This window comes from Mastigoproctus giganteus, chromosome 2, assembly GCF_048544385.1.
Source record: "Mastigoproctus giganteus isolate SK-2022 chromosome 2, ASM4854438v1, whole genome shotgun sequence".
Taxonomy (NCBI): domain Eukaryota; kingdom Metazoa; phylum Arthropoda; class Arachnida; order Uropygi; family Thelyphonidae; genus Mastigoproctus; species Mastigoproctus giganteus.
Window position 1 is genome coordinate 108,572,287 of NC_143576.1, and position 17,484 is coordinate 108,589,770.

At 39.3% G+C, this 17,484-nt stretch overlaps 1 protein-coding gene across 1 annotated transcript in view; it reads right to left on the reverse strand.

The window, feature by feature from the left end:
- The window catches only part of LOC150089487 (transient receptor potential cation channel subfamily M member-like 2), a 933,932-nt gene that overhangs the window by 411,385 nt on the left and 505,063 nt on the right, over nucleotides 1-17,484 (reverse strand). The window contains exon 15 of the mRNA XM_090390003.1: nucleotides 13,035-13,188. Within this exon, the coding sequence (XP_090246129.1) occupies nucleotides 13,035-13,188 (154 nt within the window). The remainder of the gene's footprint in view (nucleotides 1-13,034; nucleotides 13,189-17,484) is intronic.

Below are 17,484 nucleotides of genomic sequence, written 5' to 3' on the forward strand. Positions count from 1 at the left end.
ATATAGATAGATAAATATATATATATATATATATATATATAATATATAAATAATATATATATATATATAAAATATATATATAATATATATTTTATTACACAGCAAAAGAAACGATTTGCCATGCAATTAACATCAGGGTATAGCACAATCAGTGGGATAATTCAGATAAAGGTAAACATGACATATATATGATAATATGGAAAAGTGCACTCTGTTTGTAAATTTAGTTTCAACTTCAGTTTTCTGTCAACTGACTAGTCTTAATATGTTCACTGCTGCTGATATATACGCATCGAACAGCACACAACTGAGGTAATGTGATGCATATATGTAGTAATTCTTAAGTAATCAATAAACAAGTGCTGTTAAAGTATAAATATGAAATTAACAATTTATAGATATCAGCATACTGTTTTAACTCAGTACTATTTGCAACAATGTTTTTCTTTTCCTTTTCAACCCTGCACTGCAAAAAATGGTACACAGTTTTATTTGTTTTTGCTTGTCTTGAGGTTAGTTTATGTATATGAAACAAACTTTTTGATAATTTTAAACCTCAAAATTTTATCACTTTATCAGATTCTTCCCATCACAGTAATTGCTTTGACCATTATACATGTCATCAGCAGCAGTGAACACATTAAAGTTGAGATTTTTTCAGCTAAACATATCTGACACAGCTTTGGAGATCACTTGTCTGGTCTTTGTACTGTGTTATATTCTTAACAGTATACCGACCATGGATCCCATCTGGATAGAGGGGTCTTGCTACTAATTGAAAATAATTTATCTGGGTTATTTTGATAGGAGGAAATATATGGTGACAGCCTTTTCAATAAAATCAGCCTTGCAAAAATTGTGCAAAGGCCTGGGGTAATTTTCCTTAGCTTGGTCTATTCTTCTTAACAGTGAGATTATTTTTACAAGGATGGGACTTAAATAGATAGGGTGTAAGAATATTTTATGATGTTATTGAGATAGTTAGGTGGATCAGAAAACTGCTAGTGCTAATTTGTGGGACACAGAATAATACACAGAAAACTGATATCTTGGATAAGGGGGGGATATACAGACTAATAAATTAACTAGAGCCGCAGGCAGAGGTGAAGGTGATTGCTGTGCCTGCTTCTACTGAAACACGCAGCAGCGCGGGAAGAATGGTGTTGGAAATTTCAAGTGCTGCTATAGGTCATCATGGAACAATGAAATACATGGGTTGTATTAGGATAACTAAAGTTATAATTGGATAGTACTTGTACTTAGATGCATACCTGGATGTCCAGTAATGCCAGGAGAAGTATAAATAAATTTGATGTAGTGATCAACTCATCAAGTGCAGACATTGTAGGGAACAGAGACATGGTGTCACTCAGATATAAAAGATGCAGAGTTTGAACATGGATAGCCCAATTCATACAGAAAGGACAGTCCTGGTTGTCCTGTCTGTGCACGTTGACAGGAGGTGGGGTTATTCTCGTAGTCAAGAAGCATATTAATCGAAGGCAATGCATCCAGTCAACATGAGTGGCCATTGCAATGCAATGTTGAGGCAGGTTGGTGTGACATAAGCACTGGGAAAACAAAAATAAGAGGAGTGTAGTACAGGCCTAATGACTGTGATGAGTATAACAAGGAGTTATACAGAGAAATAGTGGGCCAGTAAATCAGAATGACTTATAATGGAGGACTTAACAATCCAGATATTGATTATACTCTGCAGGTTGGTCACTCACACAGAAGCAAGACTTTTGTGGAGTTGATTTAATGGATTAGCGTTTTCTACATCAGCATATTAGAGAGGCAAGATGAGAAAGCAATATTCTTAACCAGATTATCAGCAGCAATTCTTCATGCATTAAGAGTGCAGATAGAAAGAACCCACTGGGTGGTACTGATCAGAGTGTACTGATGTGGGATTTACTTAAAGACATAACTATTTCAAGGGTAAAGGGAAAGTTTTTGATTTGGTAAGATTAATTACTATGGTCCCAGAAAGGTTTTAAATTCTCTGCAGTGGGACTAATTGATGATGCTACCAACAGCAAATTCAAATTGGGAAGCATTCAGAGAATTAATTGTAGGAACTACTAAATTTTTAATATCGATTAGGAAATACTATTAAAGGCTTAGGCCTAAATGGATGTCAGATGAACTGATGAGAATTGTGGCAGAGAAGAAAAATGTATGGGATAAATATAAAGTGTCAGGGATACAGAAGCTTATAGTAGATCTCAACTACAATCAAGTCACATAGGAAGTTAGACAAGCAATTTTTTTTGCTACAATCAAGTCACAAAGGAAGTTAGATAAGCAAGAGCAGATCCAGTCTCTTCGCCAGTCTTTTGCAAAGAAGCATATAAATGCAGCAAAGACTATTTTGTTTATATTAACAGTAGAAAGAAGGGGTTGAATTACACTGATCCACCTGATGGTGATGGTTTAACTGTTGATGATCCTGCTCAGGCTGCTGACAAACTGAATAAGTATTTTGCATCTACATTCACACACGAAGACTTCTTGAGGGAAGGGAATGACGGAGTCATCAAACTCAATAAGGGAGCTAAATGATTTTGTGATAACTGAGAGAAAAGTGAAAAAAAAATTGCTGAAACTCAACATAAACAAAGGCACCTGGGATGGATGTGATCTATCAAATTACATTAAGAGATCAAGCAAAAGAAGCAAGAAAAACCTCCCTTAGCCATCATTCTGAGAGCATCTTTGGATTCATGAGAGGTTGCTATGGACTGGAGATTATGAATGTATCCCCAAATTTACAAAGGGAGCTTAAAAGGCGGTGTAATTACAGATCTGTTAGCTTAACTTCTGTTCCAGGGAAAATAATGAAGTCACTGGTTAAAGAAGTAATGCAGGTGGATCTAAAGAGGAATACATTTATATTGCAGTCACATCTTGAGATTTGTTAAGGGATAGTCTTGACCAATTCCACTGGATACTTAAAAGAGGATTCAGTTTTATAAAGTGAAGTGCCTGGAGATAGACACCTGTGAGGTGATCTGATTGAGTTGTTTAAGGCTTTAAATAGATTAAGCAAACTCAATGCTGATGGCATTCTTCCTCTTGCTCAGACTACACATGTGAGGGGACACAAATTCATATTGAGGAAAGATGGTTGCAGGATAGATCCGTGGAGATCTGCCTTCAGCCAGCAGGTAATTGATTGTCAGAACAACTTCCATTTGTTGTTGTAGAAGTGGGTATGAATAAATTCAAGGAAAAACTAAACAAGTTATTGGAGGTGATGGGCAAGTGATATGGGATTTTTTTTTTTTTTTTTGCTGGTGCTTTATACACTTGACTTCTTATATCTTATGATACTGCTAATACTAATAATAGTTTAATGGCACGCACAAGAAAAGGTGAAAATGATTCTTGTGCTGCTTTTATTGAAAAGCAACATGTGGAAGATTACAAGGCCAGCTGGTATTAAGCAAATATGACAGAAGAATAATTTGCTCCATGGGAGAAGCAAATACATGACCTGTGTTACAGTTACGAAGAATGAAACGAGGTATACACACTCCTCCTTGTACACTAATGCTAAATAATATAATAAATAAATTTGACAAGGTTGAAGTATTAGTGCACAAGAAAGCATATCTGTACAAATGCTCCATCCCTATTCAGATATAGGGGATGCAGAATTTGATTATGGTAAATAAATTGTGCATACAGAAAGGACTAAGAGGACAGAGGGGGAAGAGGAATTATGCTCTTGGTTAAGAAGCACACAGAATCTAAGGTGGTAAACCCAGATGAAGTGGGTGGCTAGTGTAATTTAAATCACTTTAGTGTGACATAAACATTGGGAAAATGAAAATGAGAGTAGAAGTATCTTATAGGCCAAATGACAGTGATGACTATAAAGAATAATTATACAGACAAATAGAAGGGGCCAGTAAATCAGAATGTCTTATTAATGTGGGATTTCAACTTTACAGATACTGACTGGAACTTGAAAGATGGTCACTCAAAAGTAGCACAACTTCTCTGGATTTACTGGATGGCTGTTTTCTGTAAAAGCACAAGGTTATTGCTTTTTCTTGTTGCAGAAAACAAGAAAAAGCAATAACCTTGATCTGATTATCAGCAGCAGCTCATCATGCATTAAGAATATCCATATAAAGGAACCAGTAGGTGGCAGTGATCATAATATACTGCTGTGGGATATACTTAAAGAAATGGCCTATGTAGCCAAGTGGTCAAAGTTAAAGGGTACAAAAATGATTTCAGTGACCATGATTCAACCTTGTGACTACTAAATATGGTAAAATATTCTTGTAATATTCTGTATATTGTGAACTCCTCTGAACTACTGTGTGGTTGTCACAGAGCATAAATGGAAAACTTTATTTCTTTGTATAATTACTGTCAAGAGGACGGGATTTTTGCTTTTTTAAATTCAACTACAGTGTTCTTAGACAGTTCTTAAATTCTTTTCAGGGAGAACTAGCCAACTGAAAATTCTAAATGGGAAGAATTCAGGAAGTAATCAGAAGCTACTAAGCTTTTTATACCAAGTAAGAAATAATTTTCAAAGTTCAGACTTAAATGGATGCCAGATGAACTTATGGGGCTAGAGGCAAAGAAGAAAATGCACTGGATGAGTAGAAACTATCAGAGGATATGAAAACCTACAGTAAGTATACACTAGTCTGCATAAAGTGAAACTCAACACAAATTGAATGGGTTAGGCAAGTTAAGGCAGATTACAGGGAGTCTTTGGCTAAGAGTGTAGAGAAAAGGAGCAAAGAATAATTTACGAAGACTGTTAATGTGGCTAGACAATGCATCATGCGAGGGCTATAGAGCCCTTAGAAACAACCATACTGCTTTAATCAGCCATGAAAAAAAGGCCTCTCAAAAAAATTTGGTTTCAATAACGGTAAATTTAAACACCTGAGGTCTTGTATAGTGCACTGTTACTAATAAACTTCCACAATCATCCCAAATGGAATCTTGACATGGAATCAGTGGTTAACATGCTTGATGTCCTAATCCCTACAAATAATCAACCAAACTCAGACGTCCAAGCATTAATATGCCAGAGTAACGATAAGTACCACACAGATGACTTAAAACAACTCTTTAGCATGGAAGAACTTAACACAGCCATTGAGAAGATAAAGGACAAGAAGGCTCTGGGATCAGACATTCTGCAAGTTTTCAAAAAATTTGAATCCTTATACTCTGTCTTGCAGTTTCCAACAATTATTTGTCCACTGGCTCTCCTTCACCAACTTATGAAGTTTTCAAACATAAAATTATAGTAAAAAGTCAGGAAAAGCCACATGAGCAGCCTAAATCACAGAAGCCTAGATTCCTGTCCTTCTTCCTGTCCTTGCCAAGCTTTTTCATCTTCATTAGAAGATGAAAAAGATCTGGGAGTAATTGTGCAGTCAGATATGAAGTTTTCTGAGCAATGCAGACAGGCTGCCAGAGCAGGTCATGGGGTTTTTTCAATGATATACAGGAATTTTGCTAGCAGGGAAAAGGAGGTGATTGTCCCTCTGTATAAGGCAATGGTCAGGCCATGCCTTGAGTACTGTGTACAGGTCTGGAGGCCTCATCTTAGGAAGGATGTAGATTTGCTTGAGAGTGTACAGATTAGGGCAACAAGATTGGTGAGAGAATGAAGGAAGAGAGGCTTAAGTTCTGCAAATTGCAGCAGCTTGAGACTAGGCATCTGCGAGGTGATCTGACCGAGGTGTATAAGGCCTTGAATGGGTTGAGCACGCTGAATTCTGATGGGATTTTTTCACTTGTTCAGATTATGAACCTAAGGGGGCATAAATTCAAATTGAAGAGTAGAATAGATGTGTGGAAATTTGCCTTTAGTGTGGAAATTAGCCAGCGGGTGGTTAATTGCTGGAACAAACTTCCATCTGTTGTTATGGAAGTTGATAGGTTAAATAAATTTACGGAGGAACTGGACAAACATTTAGAGGGAATGGTTGTGTGAATTTTTTTTTTTTTTTTTTTTTCTGGCTGATGCTACATAAGTTCATACGCTTGCTTTCTTGCAGCACATACCACGATTACTATTACAGGCTAAACACCTATTATGCTGAAGCTAACTTTTCCTCCTCTCATCATTATGGCTTTAAGCTAGGCTCCTCCACTGAGGAAGCTATCCACCAACTCATCACTAAGGCCACAGTTCCCTAGAAAAGTACTCTCTTGCCATTTCCATTGCTGTTGACCTCACTGGTGCCTTCAACCTGCTTTGGTGGACCAGCCTACTCCACCATGTAGAGTTCCTGCAAACCTAATCAAATATATTAAATGCTATCTGAATCAGGGTTTGGTGCTGGGACCATTATTGTTTTCTATATTTATCAATGATATTGATGAAAGTATATCAGGCTTAATGTCCAAGTTTGCAGATGATACAAAGGTTGGAAAGGTTGTTAATGACAGTAATGATGGTATGCTGCTGCAACAGGATCTAGAAAAGTTGGGAAGTTGGGCAGAGGGATGGCAACTGAAGTTTAATGTTGACAAATACAAAGTACTCCACATGGGTAGCAGTAACCCAGATTAACATACCAACTGTGCGGTATTACACTCGGGGTAGTGGAGAATGAAAAACACCTGGGATAATTGTTCAGTCAGATATGAAGTTTTCAGATCAGTGCAGAAAGGCTGCCGGAGAAAGTCATGGGGTCTTGTCAATGATATACAGGAATTTTGCTAGTAGGGATAAGGAGGTGATTATCTCTTTTTATAAGGCGATGGTCAGGGTACACCTTGAGTACCGCATACAGGTTTGGAGGCCTCGTTTTAGGAAGGATGGAATGGCAATGCAATGAAATTGGCGAGAGGAACAAAGGGTTGCTCTTACCAAGAAATGCTTATGTTCTGTAAATTGCAGCTTCTGGAGGCTAGACACCTGCAAGGTGATCTGAATGAGGTGTACAAGGCTTTGAATGGTTTGAGCAAGCTCAATGCTGATGGGATTCTTCCTCTTGCTCAGATTATGCACTTGAGGGGACTTAAACTCAAAGTGAGAAAAGACAGTTGCAAAATAGATGTGCAGAAATTTGCCTTTAGCCAGTAAGCAGTTGATTGCTATAACAAACTTCCATCTGTCATTGTGGAAGTTGATAGCTTAAATAGATTCAAGGAAGAAATGGACAAACTTTTGCGGTGAATGGATAGGTGAAATGGGAAGTTTTTTTTTGGTTAATGCCTTATAAGGCTTGCTTTCTTGCATCATATACCACTACTAATGCTAATTTTTGTGGTGACAACCAAGTTTCAGCAAATCAACAGGTCTGTTACCTGGTGTTGTCCTCAGGGCTCAATCTTTGGACCATTTTTCTGGTCCCCTGTTCTGGATAAGTTTCTTGAAATGAATCTTGGGCATGCAGAAGCCTTGGCTTTTTTTGCAGACAACCTGGCCTCATCCTCCATAAAAACACAAGAACAGAATTAGAAATCTGTACAAATACTATTCTCAATAAACTTCACCACTGGGCCTCATACACAGATTGGTTATCACTGGTGATAAAACAAAGTCTATTCTTCTGAAGGGCATTTTCAGTCTAAGAAGGCCCCAGACATCAAGGTTGCTGGACAACCTTGATGTCTGGGGCCTTCAACATGTCACAAGAAATCAAGTATCTTGGAATTATTCTGGACATGAAGTTAACATTTATCTCCCATCTTAACTACCTAGCCTCTAAAATCAGAAAATTCGCAGCAATGATCACTTGCATTTGTTGAGCAGACTGGGGCCTAAAGCCCAGCACATTGGCAACTATACACAAGGTCATTTTCATACCTATAATTTGCTATGGTACCAGTGTCTAGTGCATTAGGGCAGCACTAGCACATATAACAAAAAGAAATGAGTCCATTCAGAGAACAATCCTCCTAAGTACAACAAGAGCTGTACTATTAGCATGCCAGCCCTCCAATTCCTTGATGGCTTCCTTCTGCTTCATCTTGAAGCCACCAGACACAGCCTCTTCTTGCACCTAAATAAAAATTTGCTTGCTGAGTTCTCTGGAATTACACTTGACCTCACTAATGACCAAAAGCAAGAACACATAAGATTGACTGAAGACATCTACCATCTATGGCAAGAGCAATGGGATGCAACTAGCAAAGGGGCCATCACTAAAAAGTTTATTCCAAGGGTCAACATCACAAGTCCAAAGCCTCCTTCCTGATTTTTCCCAAGTTTATACATCACTTTCTTACAAACTGGCCATGGCTCGTTCAACCAGAAGCTGACCACTCTGGGTATTGCTAACAACCCCTCTGCCATTGTGGTATTCCTGAGGACTAGGTGCAGGTTATATATCACGGTCCTACCTATGATGACTACAGAAACTGCCTTGTTGCTACCATAAAAGACAACCCTAGAAACCACAAACATTTATACTTCATAGAAGAACATTACTACCATGACTTAACTTTATTCACACAAGCTGTGTTCAAGTGCAGAAGGATAAATTTTTAGAACAACTTGCACATCACTGCTGCCATGCCCTGAAACTCTCACCATAAATGTTGCCCTCAACTTACTCATAATCTATGACATCCAATGGATCACTTATGCTGACAGTGATACTTACCAATGTGAGATATTCTCCAGCCATTGGACATTGGTGCCAATTGACATCCTCATAGGGACCCCTTCTCCCTGTGACTCCTTCCTCCTAGGCATGTGTTCGACACATTTTATCTTCCTTAATGTCCAGGTGAACATTCTTCCCTGTTGTTCACCTATCCTTTCATCTGCGAACTTCTCTTATCTACTCCCTATGCTCCCTTACATTTTTTTTTTGTTTGTTGTTTTCCTGACCCTCCCTGGAAGCACAGCTATCACTAGGGTTAACCTAGCTGGAGTATTGATTCCACACTTCCTGGATCAGCTCCCATATGCGCAATGGATGGAAACTAGGGGTTGGTGGTCTCCACAGGCCCCTGTTCAGATGAACAACAGGATACTAATCTACATGACATAACCACACATCGCACACTGCTCTTTGCAGGAACTGTATTCAACACAAGAGAACTGATTGAAGAGTTGTGGGAAACCATTGGTGCTGCTTGATCCTCAACACTATGTCTAAAAAGTCCTATGTCATTCTTTACATCTGATAAGCTTCAGCCATCCCAATTTCAACAGTATTTTTGTGTGGACATCTCTATTACTTCAGCTATATTTCTAGTTTATCTTTTCTTTACCAATCACTGCAATGATTCAGGAAAATGGGCCAACAGAAGTTTAATCTGTGTATTAGCATTAGTAGAGGCATATGATGCAAGAAAGCAAGCTTATGTGGCATCAGCCAAAGAAAAAAAAAAAAAAAAAAATTCCATTTCATAACTCTGTTCGTTCGACATACCTATCCAGCTGAGCCATAAATTTATTTAGGCTATCAAATTCCACAACAAGGGATGGAAGTCTGTTCCACCAACCAACTACCCGCTGGCTAAAGGCAGATTTCCACACATCTATCCTACATCTGTCTTTCCTCAATTTGAATTTATGTCCTCTCAGGTGATTATTCTGAGAAAGAGGAAGAATCCCATCAGCATTGAGCATGCTCAAACCATTCAAGGCTTTATACACCTCTATCAGATCACCTCGGTTGTGCCTAGTCTCCAGACTGTAATTTGCAAAACTTTAGCCTTTCTTCATAAGAGCAACCCTTTCTTCCATTCACTAATCTTGCTGCCCTTCTCTGTACTCGTTCCAGCAGCTTTACATCCTTCTTGAAATGAGGCCTCCAGACCTGTATACAGTACTCATGGTGTGGCCTTATATAAGGGAATAATCACCTCCTTATCCCTGCTAGAAACATTCCTGTATATCACTGACAAGACACCATGAGCTACTCTTGCAGCCCATCTGCACTGCTCAGAGAACTTCATATCTGCCTGCACAATTACCCCCAGGTCCTTTTCATTCTCTACGACTGTCAGTGTAGTACCACAGAGTTGATACGTTGCTCTCGGGTTGCTGTTTCCCATATATAGCATTGACAAATGTAAATATGTATTATTTTATATTTGTCAATGTTAAACTTCATTTGCCACCTCTCAGCCCATCTGCTCAACCTTTCCAGATCCTGTTGCAGCAGCATAGTGTCAGTAGTGTCCTTAACTACCCTACCAATCTTTGTATCATCTGCAAACTTGGACATTAAGCTTGATATACCATTATCAATATTATTTATAAATACAGAAAACAATAATGGACCGAACACTGAACCCTGAGGGACTTCACGAATAACATTAGTCCATGATGAGCAGTGTCCATTGATTACCACTCTCTGTCTTCTCCCCCTCAACCACCCCTTTATCCATAGCAGCAATTTGCCTCCAATGCCACACTGCTCCAATTTGTGCAGCAGTCTTCTATGTGCAACAGTATCAAAAGCCTTTCTAAGATCCAAGTATATAATATCAAAGTTATTCCCTGCATCCAGCTCTTTTGTGACTGCATTGTAGTATCCAATCAAATTGGTCAGGCAAGACCAATTTGATTGGATACTTCCCCTTAACAAAACTGAAGTCTTGTCTAGATGATCCTGCAGCGCTTCTTTAACCAGGCCTCCATTAATTTCCCTGGAACAGAAGTTAAACTCACAGGTCTATAATTACTTGTGTCAGCCTTTGATCCTCCTTTGTGAATTGGGGTCACATTTGCACATCTCCAGTCTATGGGTACCTCCCCTGAGTCCAAGCAAGCTCTCATAATTATGGCTAAGGGTTTGCTTACTTCCTTTGCTGCCTCCTTTAATATAACTGGATAGATCCCATCCACCCAAGGTGCCTTTCTTGTGTTTATCTTCAACAATTTATCCTCCACTTTACTCTCAGTTATTACAAGATATCTAGCTTACTGCCACAGTTGAATACACCTCTGGCATTCCCCTCGCTGAATAACTCCTCATGTGTGAATGTCGATGCAAAATATTCATTTAGTTTGTTACCTACCTGAGCAGGATCATCAACAGTTGAGCCATCGATATCAAGTGGACCAAACTGATTCATCGCCTCCCTTCTAGAGTTTACATAAGTAAAGAACTCTTTGCTGTTTTCCTTTGCATCCTTTACCAAAGATTTCTCATAATCTGCCTTTGCCTGCCTAACCTCCTTTGTGGCTTTGTTACAGACCAGCTTATATCTATCATAGGCTTCTGTGTCATGCATCAATTTATATGTATCCCACGCATTTTTCTTCTTTGCCATGTGTCTCATTAGTTCATCTGACATCCACTTAGGCCTAAACCATGAACAATATTTCTTAGTTTGTATATAAAGCCTAGTAGCTTCCAAGATAAGTTCTTTGAATGTTTCCATTGAATTAGCTGTTGGTAACATCATCAGTTGGTCCCACTGTATAGAATTTAAATACTGTCTCAGACCATCATAGTTGCCTTTATGAAAGCAATAACCCTTCCCTTTACCCCTGATGGTAGTTACCTTTTTGAGTAAATCCCACTTCAGCACACTGCGATCACTGCCACCTAGTGGTTCCTTTATCTGCAGATTCTTAATGTGAAGAATCACTACTGATAATCAAATCACGTATATTACTCCCTCTAGTTGACTCCCAAACATGCTGACGTAGAAAACAATCATCCAATAATTCCACAAAATCCTTGCTAGTGTGTGAGTGACCAATCCACAAATTCCAGTCAATATCTGGGAAATTAAAATCCCCCATTATAAGACTCTCTGATTTACTGGCCCACTCTATTTCCCTGTACATTTTCTTATTATACTCATCAGAGTCATTAGGCCTATAGCACACTCCTACTCTCAATTTTGATCTCCCAATGCTTATGTCACACCAAACTGACTCGACACTGCACTGTCCAACGATGTCGACTGGCTTCACTTCCTTGGATTTTATAACTCCTCCTCCCTTCCTATCCTGTCTATCCTTTCTGTAGACATTGTACTCCCCAAATTCCAGTTCTGCATTCCTTATATCTGTGTGACACCACGTCTCTAATATCATAACAATATCCGCCGTTGATGCTTTGAGCAATACCTCAGATTCATCAAATTTATTTATCAAACTCCTGGCTTTGGTGTACATGCAAGTATACATGCACCTGTTTCTATTCTTAGCTACTCTAACACAACCCGTGTGTTTACTTGTACCGCAATGACTCCCAGCAGTCTCTGAAACATCCTGCATCTGGTTTTCCAGGCTTCTGCTCATTCCAATAGAAGCATTGCAAGAATCTCTTTCACCTCTGCCAGTGGCTACTGTTAATCTATTAGTCCTTGTATCCCCCAAGCTAGCAGTTTTTCCGACCTACCTAACACTGCCTCGATAGCATTAGGAAATATTCTTGCACCCTTTCTATTTAAGCGTATCCCATCCTTGTAGAAGCAGTCTCTCCGGTTAACAAGTGCAGACTAGGCAGAAAAAAATTCTACCCCTTGAGCCTTGCACAATCTTTCCAGAGCCGAATTGATCGACAAAGCTCTTGTCATATACCCCCTCCTATCATGTCTGGGCAGAATTGCAGACACTTTCAAATTCAACCCTAATTCACGGCTTTTATCTACAGATTAGATTCAAATCAGACAACTGAATTATGTAACAAAGTTCTATAATCTCAGTTGATTTTTAATTAGTAGCAAGGAAAATTCAGGTGATGAAGGCTTCAACAACACATTATGTGTCATAAGTTTATGTTTGTCGGAGGAAAATCAATCAAAAAAAAATTCCAGGATTAATAATCTGCGCCTCTGCCTGATACTAGCTAACTTGGAACTGCTTGAAAAGTCATCAGTAAGTTCCTTATGTCACAGCTGAGAACATTCGACCTAAGACCTTTTCAAATTAGTGGCAAATGATGTAGCCACTGCACCAGAGCAGTAAAACATATAAAGTACAGTATATAAATTGAAATAAAAATATAATACCCCCAAAAGTAATATTGTATTAAGATTAATATATATATTCTGATTCTCTCTCTCTCTCTCTCTCTCTCTCTCTCTCTCTCTCTTTCCATTAATGATATTTATACCTGAAAAGTCCAGAATTTTGTAACTGGTGCACTCCACATCATATACATCATTTTCCACAGTGAAGGCTGCTGCTGAACAAACACTTCTCTGTCTCTTAAAAAATCTCCTGCTAGTCGTTTCTTGGCTTTCTCAGGTATTGTAGCAGACTCCTTTCTGAAATAAATAAATTCATTTTCAGTTCACACCCCAGGACAGCTGTATGGGGGCAGAGGTGCTTATAAACAGTAAAATATCACTTTTACTGTTATAATGGAAAGTATATTTTTAGCCATATTTGCCTATTTATATGCATAAGGGCCTATTGTCTTCATTGTATCCATCTGTCCACTGATTCACAGTGGACAGATGGACACAGTGCTGTTTTTTTTCTCTCTCTTTTGGCTTTTGCCAAAAGAGGGAAGAACTACCATCTTACCCATCCATCCCCTCCAAGAATTTGTCTAGTTCTCTGAATTTATTCAAACTACCCACTTCCATAGCAGCATATAGAAGTTTACTCCAACAATCAACCACCTGCTGGCTGAAGGCAAACTTCTACACATCTATCCTGCAACCATCCTTTCCAATTTGAATTTATGGCCCCTCATGTGTGTTCTCTCAGCAACAGGAAAAGAATGCCATCAACAGAGAGCTTACTCAATCCATTCAAGGCATTAAACACTGCAATCAGATCTCCAATTTCCCAGTCTCCAGATGCTGCAATTTTCAGAAATGAAGCCTTTCTTGGTAAGAGCCCCCTTCCCCCTTCAATAATCCTGTTGCCTTTATCAGCACACTTTCCAACATACCTACATACTTCCTAAAATTAGGCCTCCAGACATGTATATATAGCACTTAAGACACAGCCTAACCATGGCCTTATACAAAGGGATAATCACCATAATCAGCTTCTTATCCCTGCTAGCAAAATTCCTGTATATCATTGACAAAACCCTATAAGCTGTCCTGGCAGCCTGTATGCACTGCTCAGAGAACGTCATATCAGACTGCACAATTACCCCTCTTGTGGGTAGCACAGTTGGTAGGATCATCAACATCCGCACAGGTGGAAAAGACCTGAGTTCAAGTCCCATTGATGACATGAGGAATTTTTATGGGGATTTGTCACGTCGCTGAGTTAGATGGTCTCAGGTGAGGGTAGCATGGTTTTTCTCATGGAAACTTGGGTTTTTTGGTCCAGCGAACAGAAAATTGAACAGAAAACACTCAATTTACAGATACATTTTTTTCCACATACATTTCCACATTACCTGCCCATCCACTCCAATAATTATTAATAATATGAGACTGAGATTTTTAGTTTGCCTAATTAGCATTAGTAAAGGCATTTGATGCAAGAAAACAAGCTTATGCAGCATCAGCCAAAAAAATTAAAGTAAAATAAATAAATAAAAAATAACCACTTCAACTTCACACCTCTGTTCGTTCGAAATACCTGTCCAGCCGAGCCTTAAACTTATTTAGGCTATCAACTTCCACGACAAGGGATGGAAGTCTGTTCCACCAACCAACCACCCGCTGGCTAAAGGCAAATTTCCGCATGTCTATCCTACATCTGTCTTTCCTCAATTTGAATTTATGCCCTCTCAGATGATTATTCTGAGCAAGAGGAAGAATCCCATCAGCATTGAGCATGCTCAAACCATTCAAGGCTTTGTACACCTCTATCAGATCACCTTGCTGCTGCCTAGTCTCCAGACACTGTAATTCGCAAAACTTAAGCCTTTCTTCGTAAGAGCACCCCTTTGTTCCATTCACTAGTCTTGTTGCCCTTCTCTGTACTCGTCCCAGCAGCTCTACATCCTTCTTGAAATGAGGCCTCCAGACCTGTATAAAGTACTCTAGGTGTGGCCTGACCATTGCCTTATACAAGGGAATAATCACCTCCTTATCCCTGCTAGAAAAATTCCTATATATCATTGACAATACACCATGAGCTACTCTTGCAGCCCGTCTGCACTGCTCAGAGAACTTCATATTTGCCTGCACAACCACCCCCAGGTCCCTTTCATTCTCTACCACTGTCAGTGTAGTACCACAGAGTTGATACGTTGCTCTGGGGTTGCTGTTTCCCATATGTAGTACTTTACATTTGTCAATGTTAAACTTCATTTGCCATCTCTCAGCCCATCTGCTCAACCTTTCCAGATCCTGTTGCAGCAGCATAGTGTCAGTAGTGTCCTTGAGAACCCTGCCAACCTTTGTATCGTCTGCAAACTTGGACATTAAGCTTGATATACCATCATCAATATCATTTATAAATACAGAAAACAATAAAGGACTCAATACTGAACCCTTAAGGACTCCACTAATAACATTAGTCCACGATGAGCAGTGTCCATTGATTACCACTCTCTGTCTTCTCCCCCTCAACCACCCCTTTATCCATAGCAGCAATTTGCCTCCAATGCCACACTGCTCCAATTTGTGCAGCAGTCTTCCATGTGCAACAGTATCAAAAGCCTTTCTAAGATCCAAGTATATAATATCAAAGTTATTCCCTGCATCCAGTTCTTTTGTGACTGCATCATAGTATCCAATCAAATTGGTCAGGCAAGACTTCCCCTTAACAAAACCATGCTGTGTCTGAGCTATAACTGAAGTCTTGTCTAGATGATCCTGCAGTGCTTCTTTAACCAGTGCCTCCATTAATTTTCCGGGAACAGAAGTTAAACTCACAGGTCTATAATTACTTGTGTCAGCCTTTGATCCTCCTTTGTGAATTGGGGTCACATTTGCACATCTTCAGTCCATGGGTACCTCCCCTGAGTCCAAGGAAGCTCTCATAATTATGGCTAAGGGTTTGATTACTTCCATTGCTGCCTCCTTTAATATAACTGGAGAGATTCCATCCACCCCAGGTGCCTTTCTTGTGTTTATCTTCAACATTTTCTAGTCCACTTTACTCTCAGTTATTACAAGATTCTCTAGCTAACTGCCAGAGTTGAATACACCTCTGGCATTCCCCTCGCTGAATAACTCCTCACGTGTGAATGTCAATGCAAAATATTCATTTTGTTTGTTAGCTACCTGAGCAGGATCATCAGCAGTTGACTCACCGATATCAAGTGGACCAATCTGATTCATCCCCTTCCTTCTAGAGTTTACATAAGTAAAGAACTCTTTGCTGTTTTTCTTCGCATCCTTTGCCAAGGATTTCTCGTGAACTGCCTTCGCCTGCCTGACCTCCATCGTAACTTGGTTACAGATCAACTTGTATCTATCATGGGCTTCTGTGTCACGTGTTAATTTGTATGCATCCCATGCATTTTTCTTCTCTGCCATATGCCTCATTAGTTCATCTGAAATCCATTTAGGCCTAAACCTTGAACAATATTTCTTAGTTGGTATGTAAAGCCTAGTAGCTACCAAGATAAGTTCTTTGAATGCTTCCCATTTTGAATTTGCTGTTGGTAACATCATCAGTTGATCCCCACTGTATAGAATTTAAATGCTGTCTCGGTCCACCATAGTTGCCTTTACGAAAGCAATACCCCTTCCCTTTAGCCCTAATGGTAGTTACCTCTTTGAGTAAATCCCACTTCAGAACACTGTGATCACTGCCACCTTGTGGTTCATTTATCTGTAGATTCTTAATGCATGAAGAATCACTACTGATAATAAAATCAAGAGTATTACTCCCTCTAGTTGCCTCCCGAACATGCTGATGTAGAAAACAATCATGCAATAAATCCACCAAAGCCTTGCTAGTGTGTGAGTGACCAGCTCCCAAATTCCAGTCAATATCTGGGAAATTAAAATCTCCCATAATAAGACTCTCTGATTTACTGGCCCACTCTATTTCTCTGTACAGTTTCTTATTATACTCATCAGATATACTCATCAAAGCACACTCCTACTCTCAATTTTGATCTCCCAATGCTTATGTCACACCAAACTGACTCGACACTGCACTGTCCAGTGATGTCAACTGGCTTCACTTCCTTGGATTTTATGTGTTTCTTAACTAATAGCGTAACCCCTCCTCCCTTTGTAATCCTGTCTATCCTTTCTGTAGACATTGTACTCTCCAAATTCCAGTTCTGCATTCCTTATTTCTGTGTGACACCACATCTCTGAAATCCCAACAATATCTGCCTTTGATGTTTTGAGCAATACCTCAAATTCATCAAATTTATTTACTAGACTCCTAGCATTGGTGTACACGCAAGTATACATGCACCTGCTCTTTCTCTTAGCCACCCTAACACAACCCATGTGTTTTCTTGTACCCCAATGGTTCCCATCAGTCTCTGAAATATCCTGCATCTTATTTTCCAGGCTGCTGCTCAATCCAATAGAAGCAGTGCAAGAATCACTTTCTCCTCTGCCAGTGGCTACTGTTAATCTATTAGTCCTTGTATCCCCCCAATCTAGCAGTTTTCCGACCCTCCTAACACTGCCTCAATAGCATCAGCAAACATTCTTGCACCCTTTCTATTTAAGTGT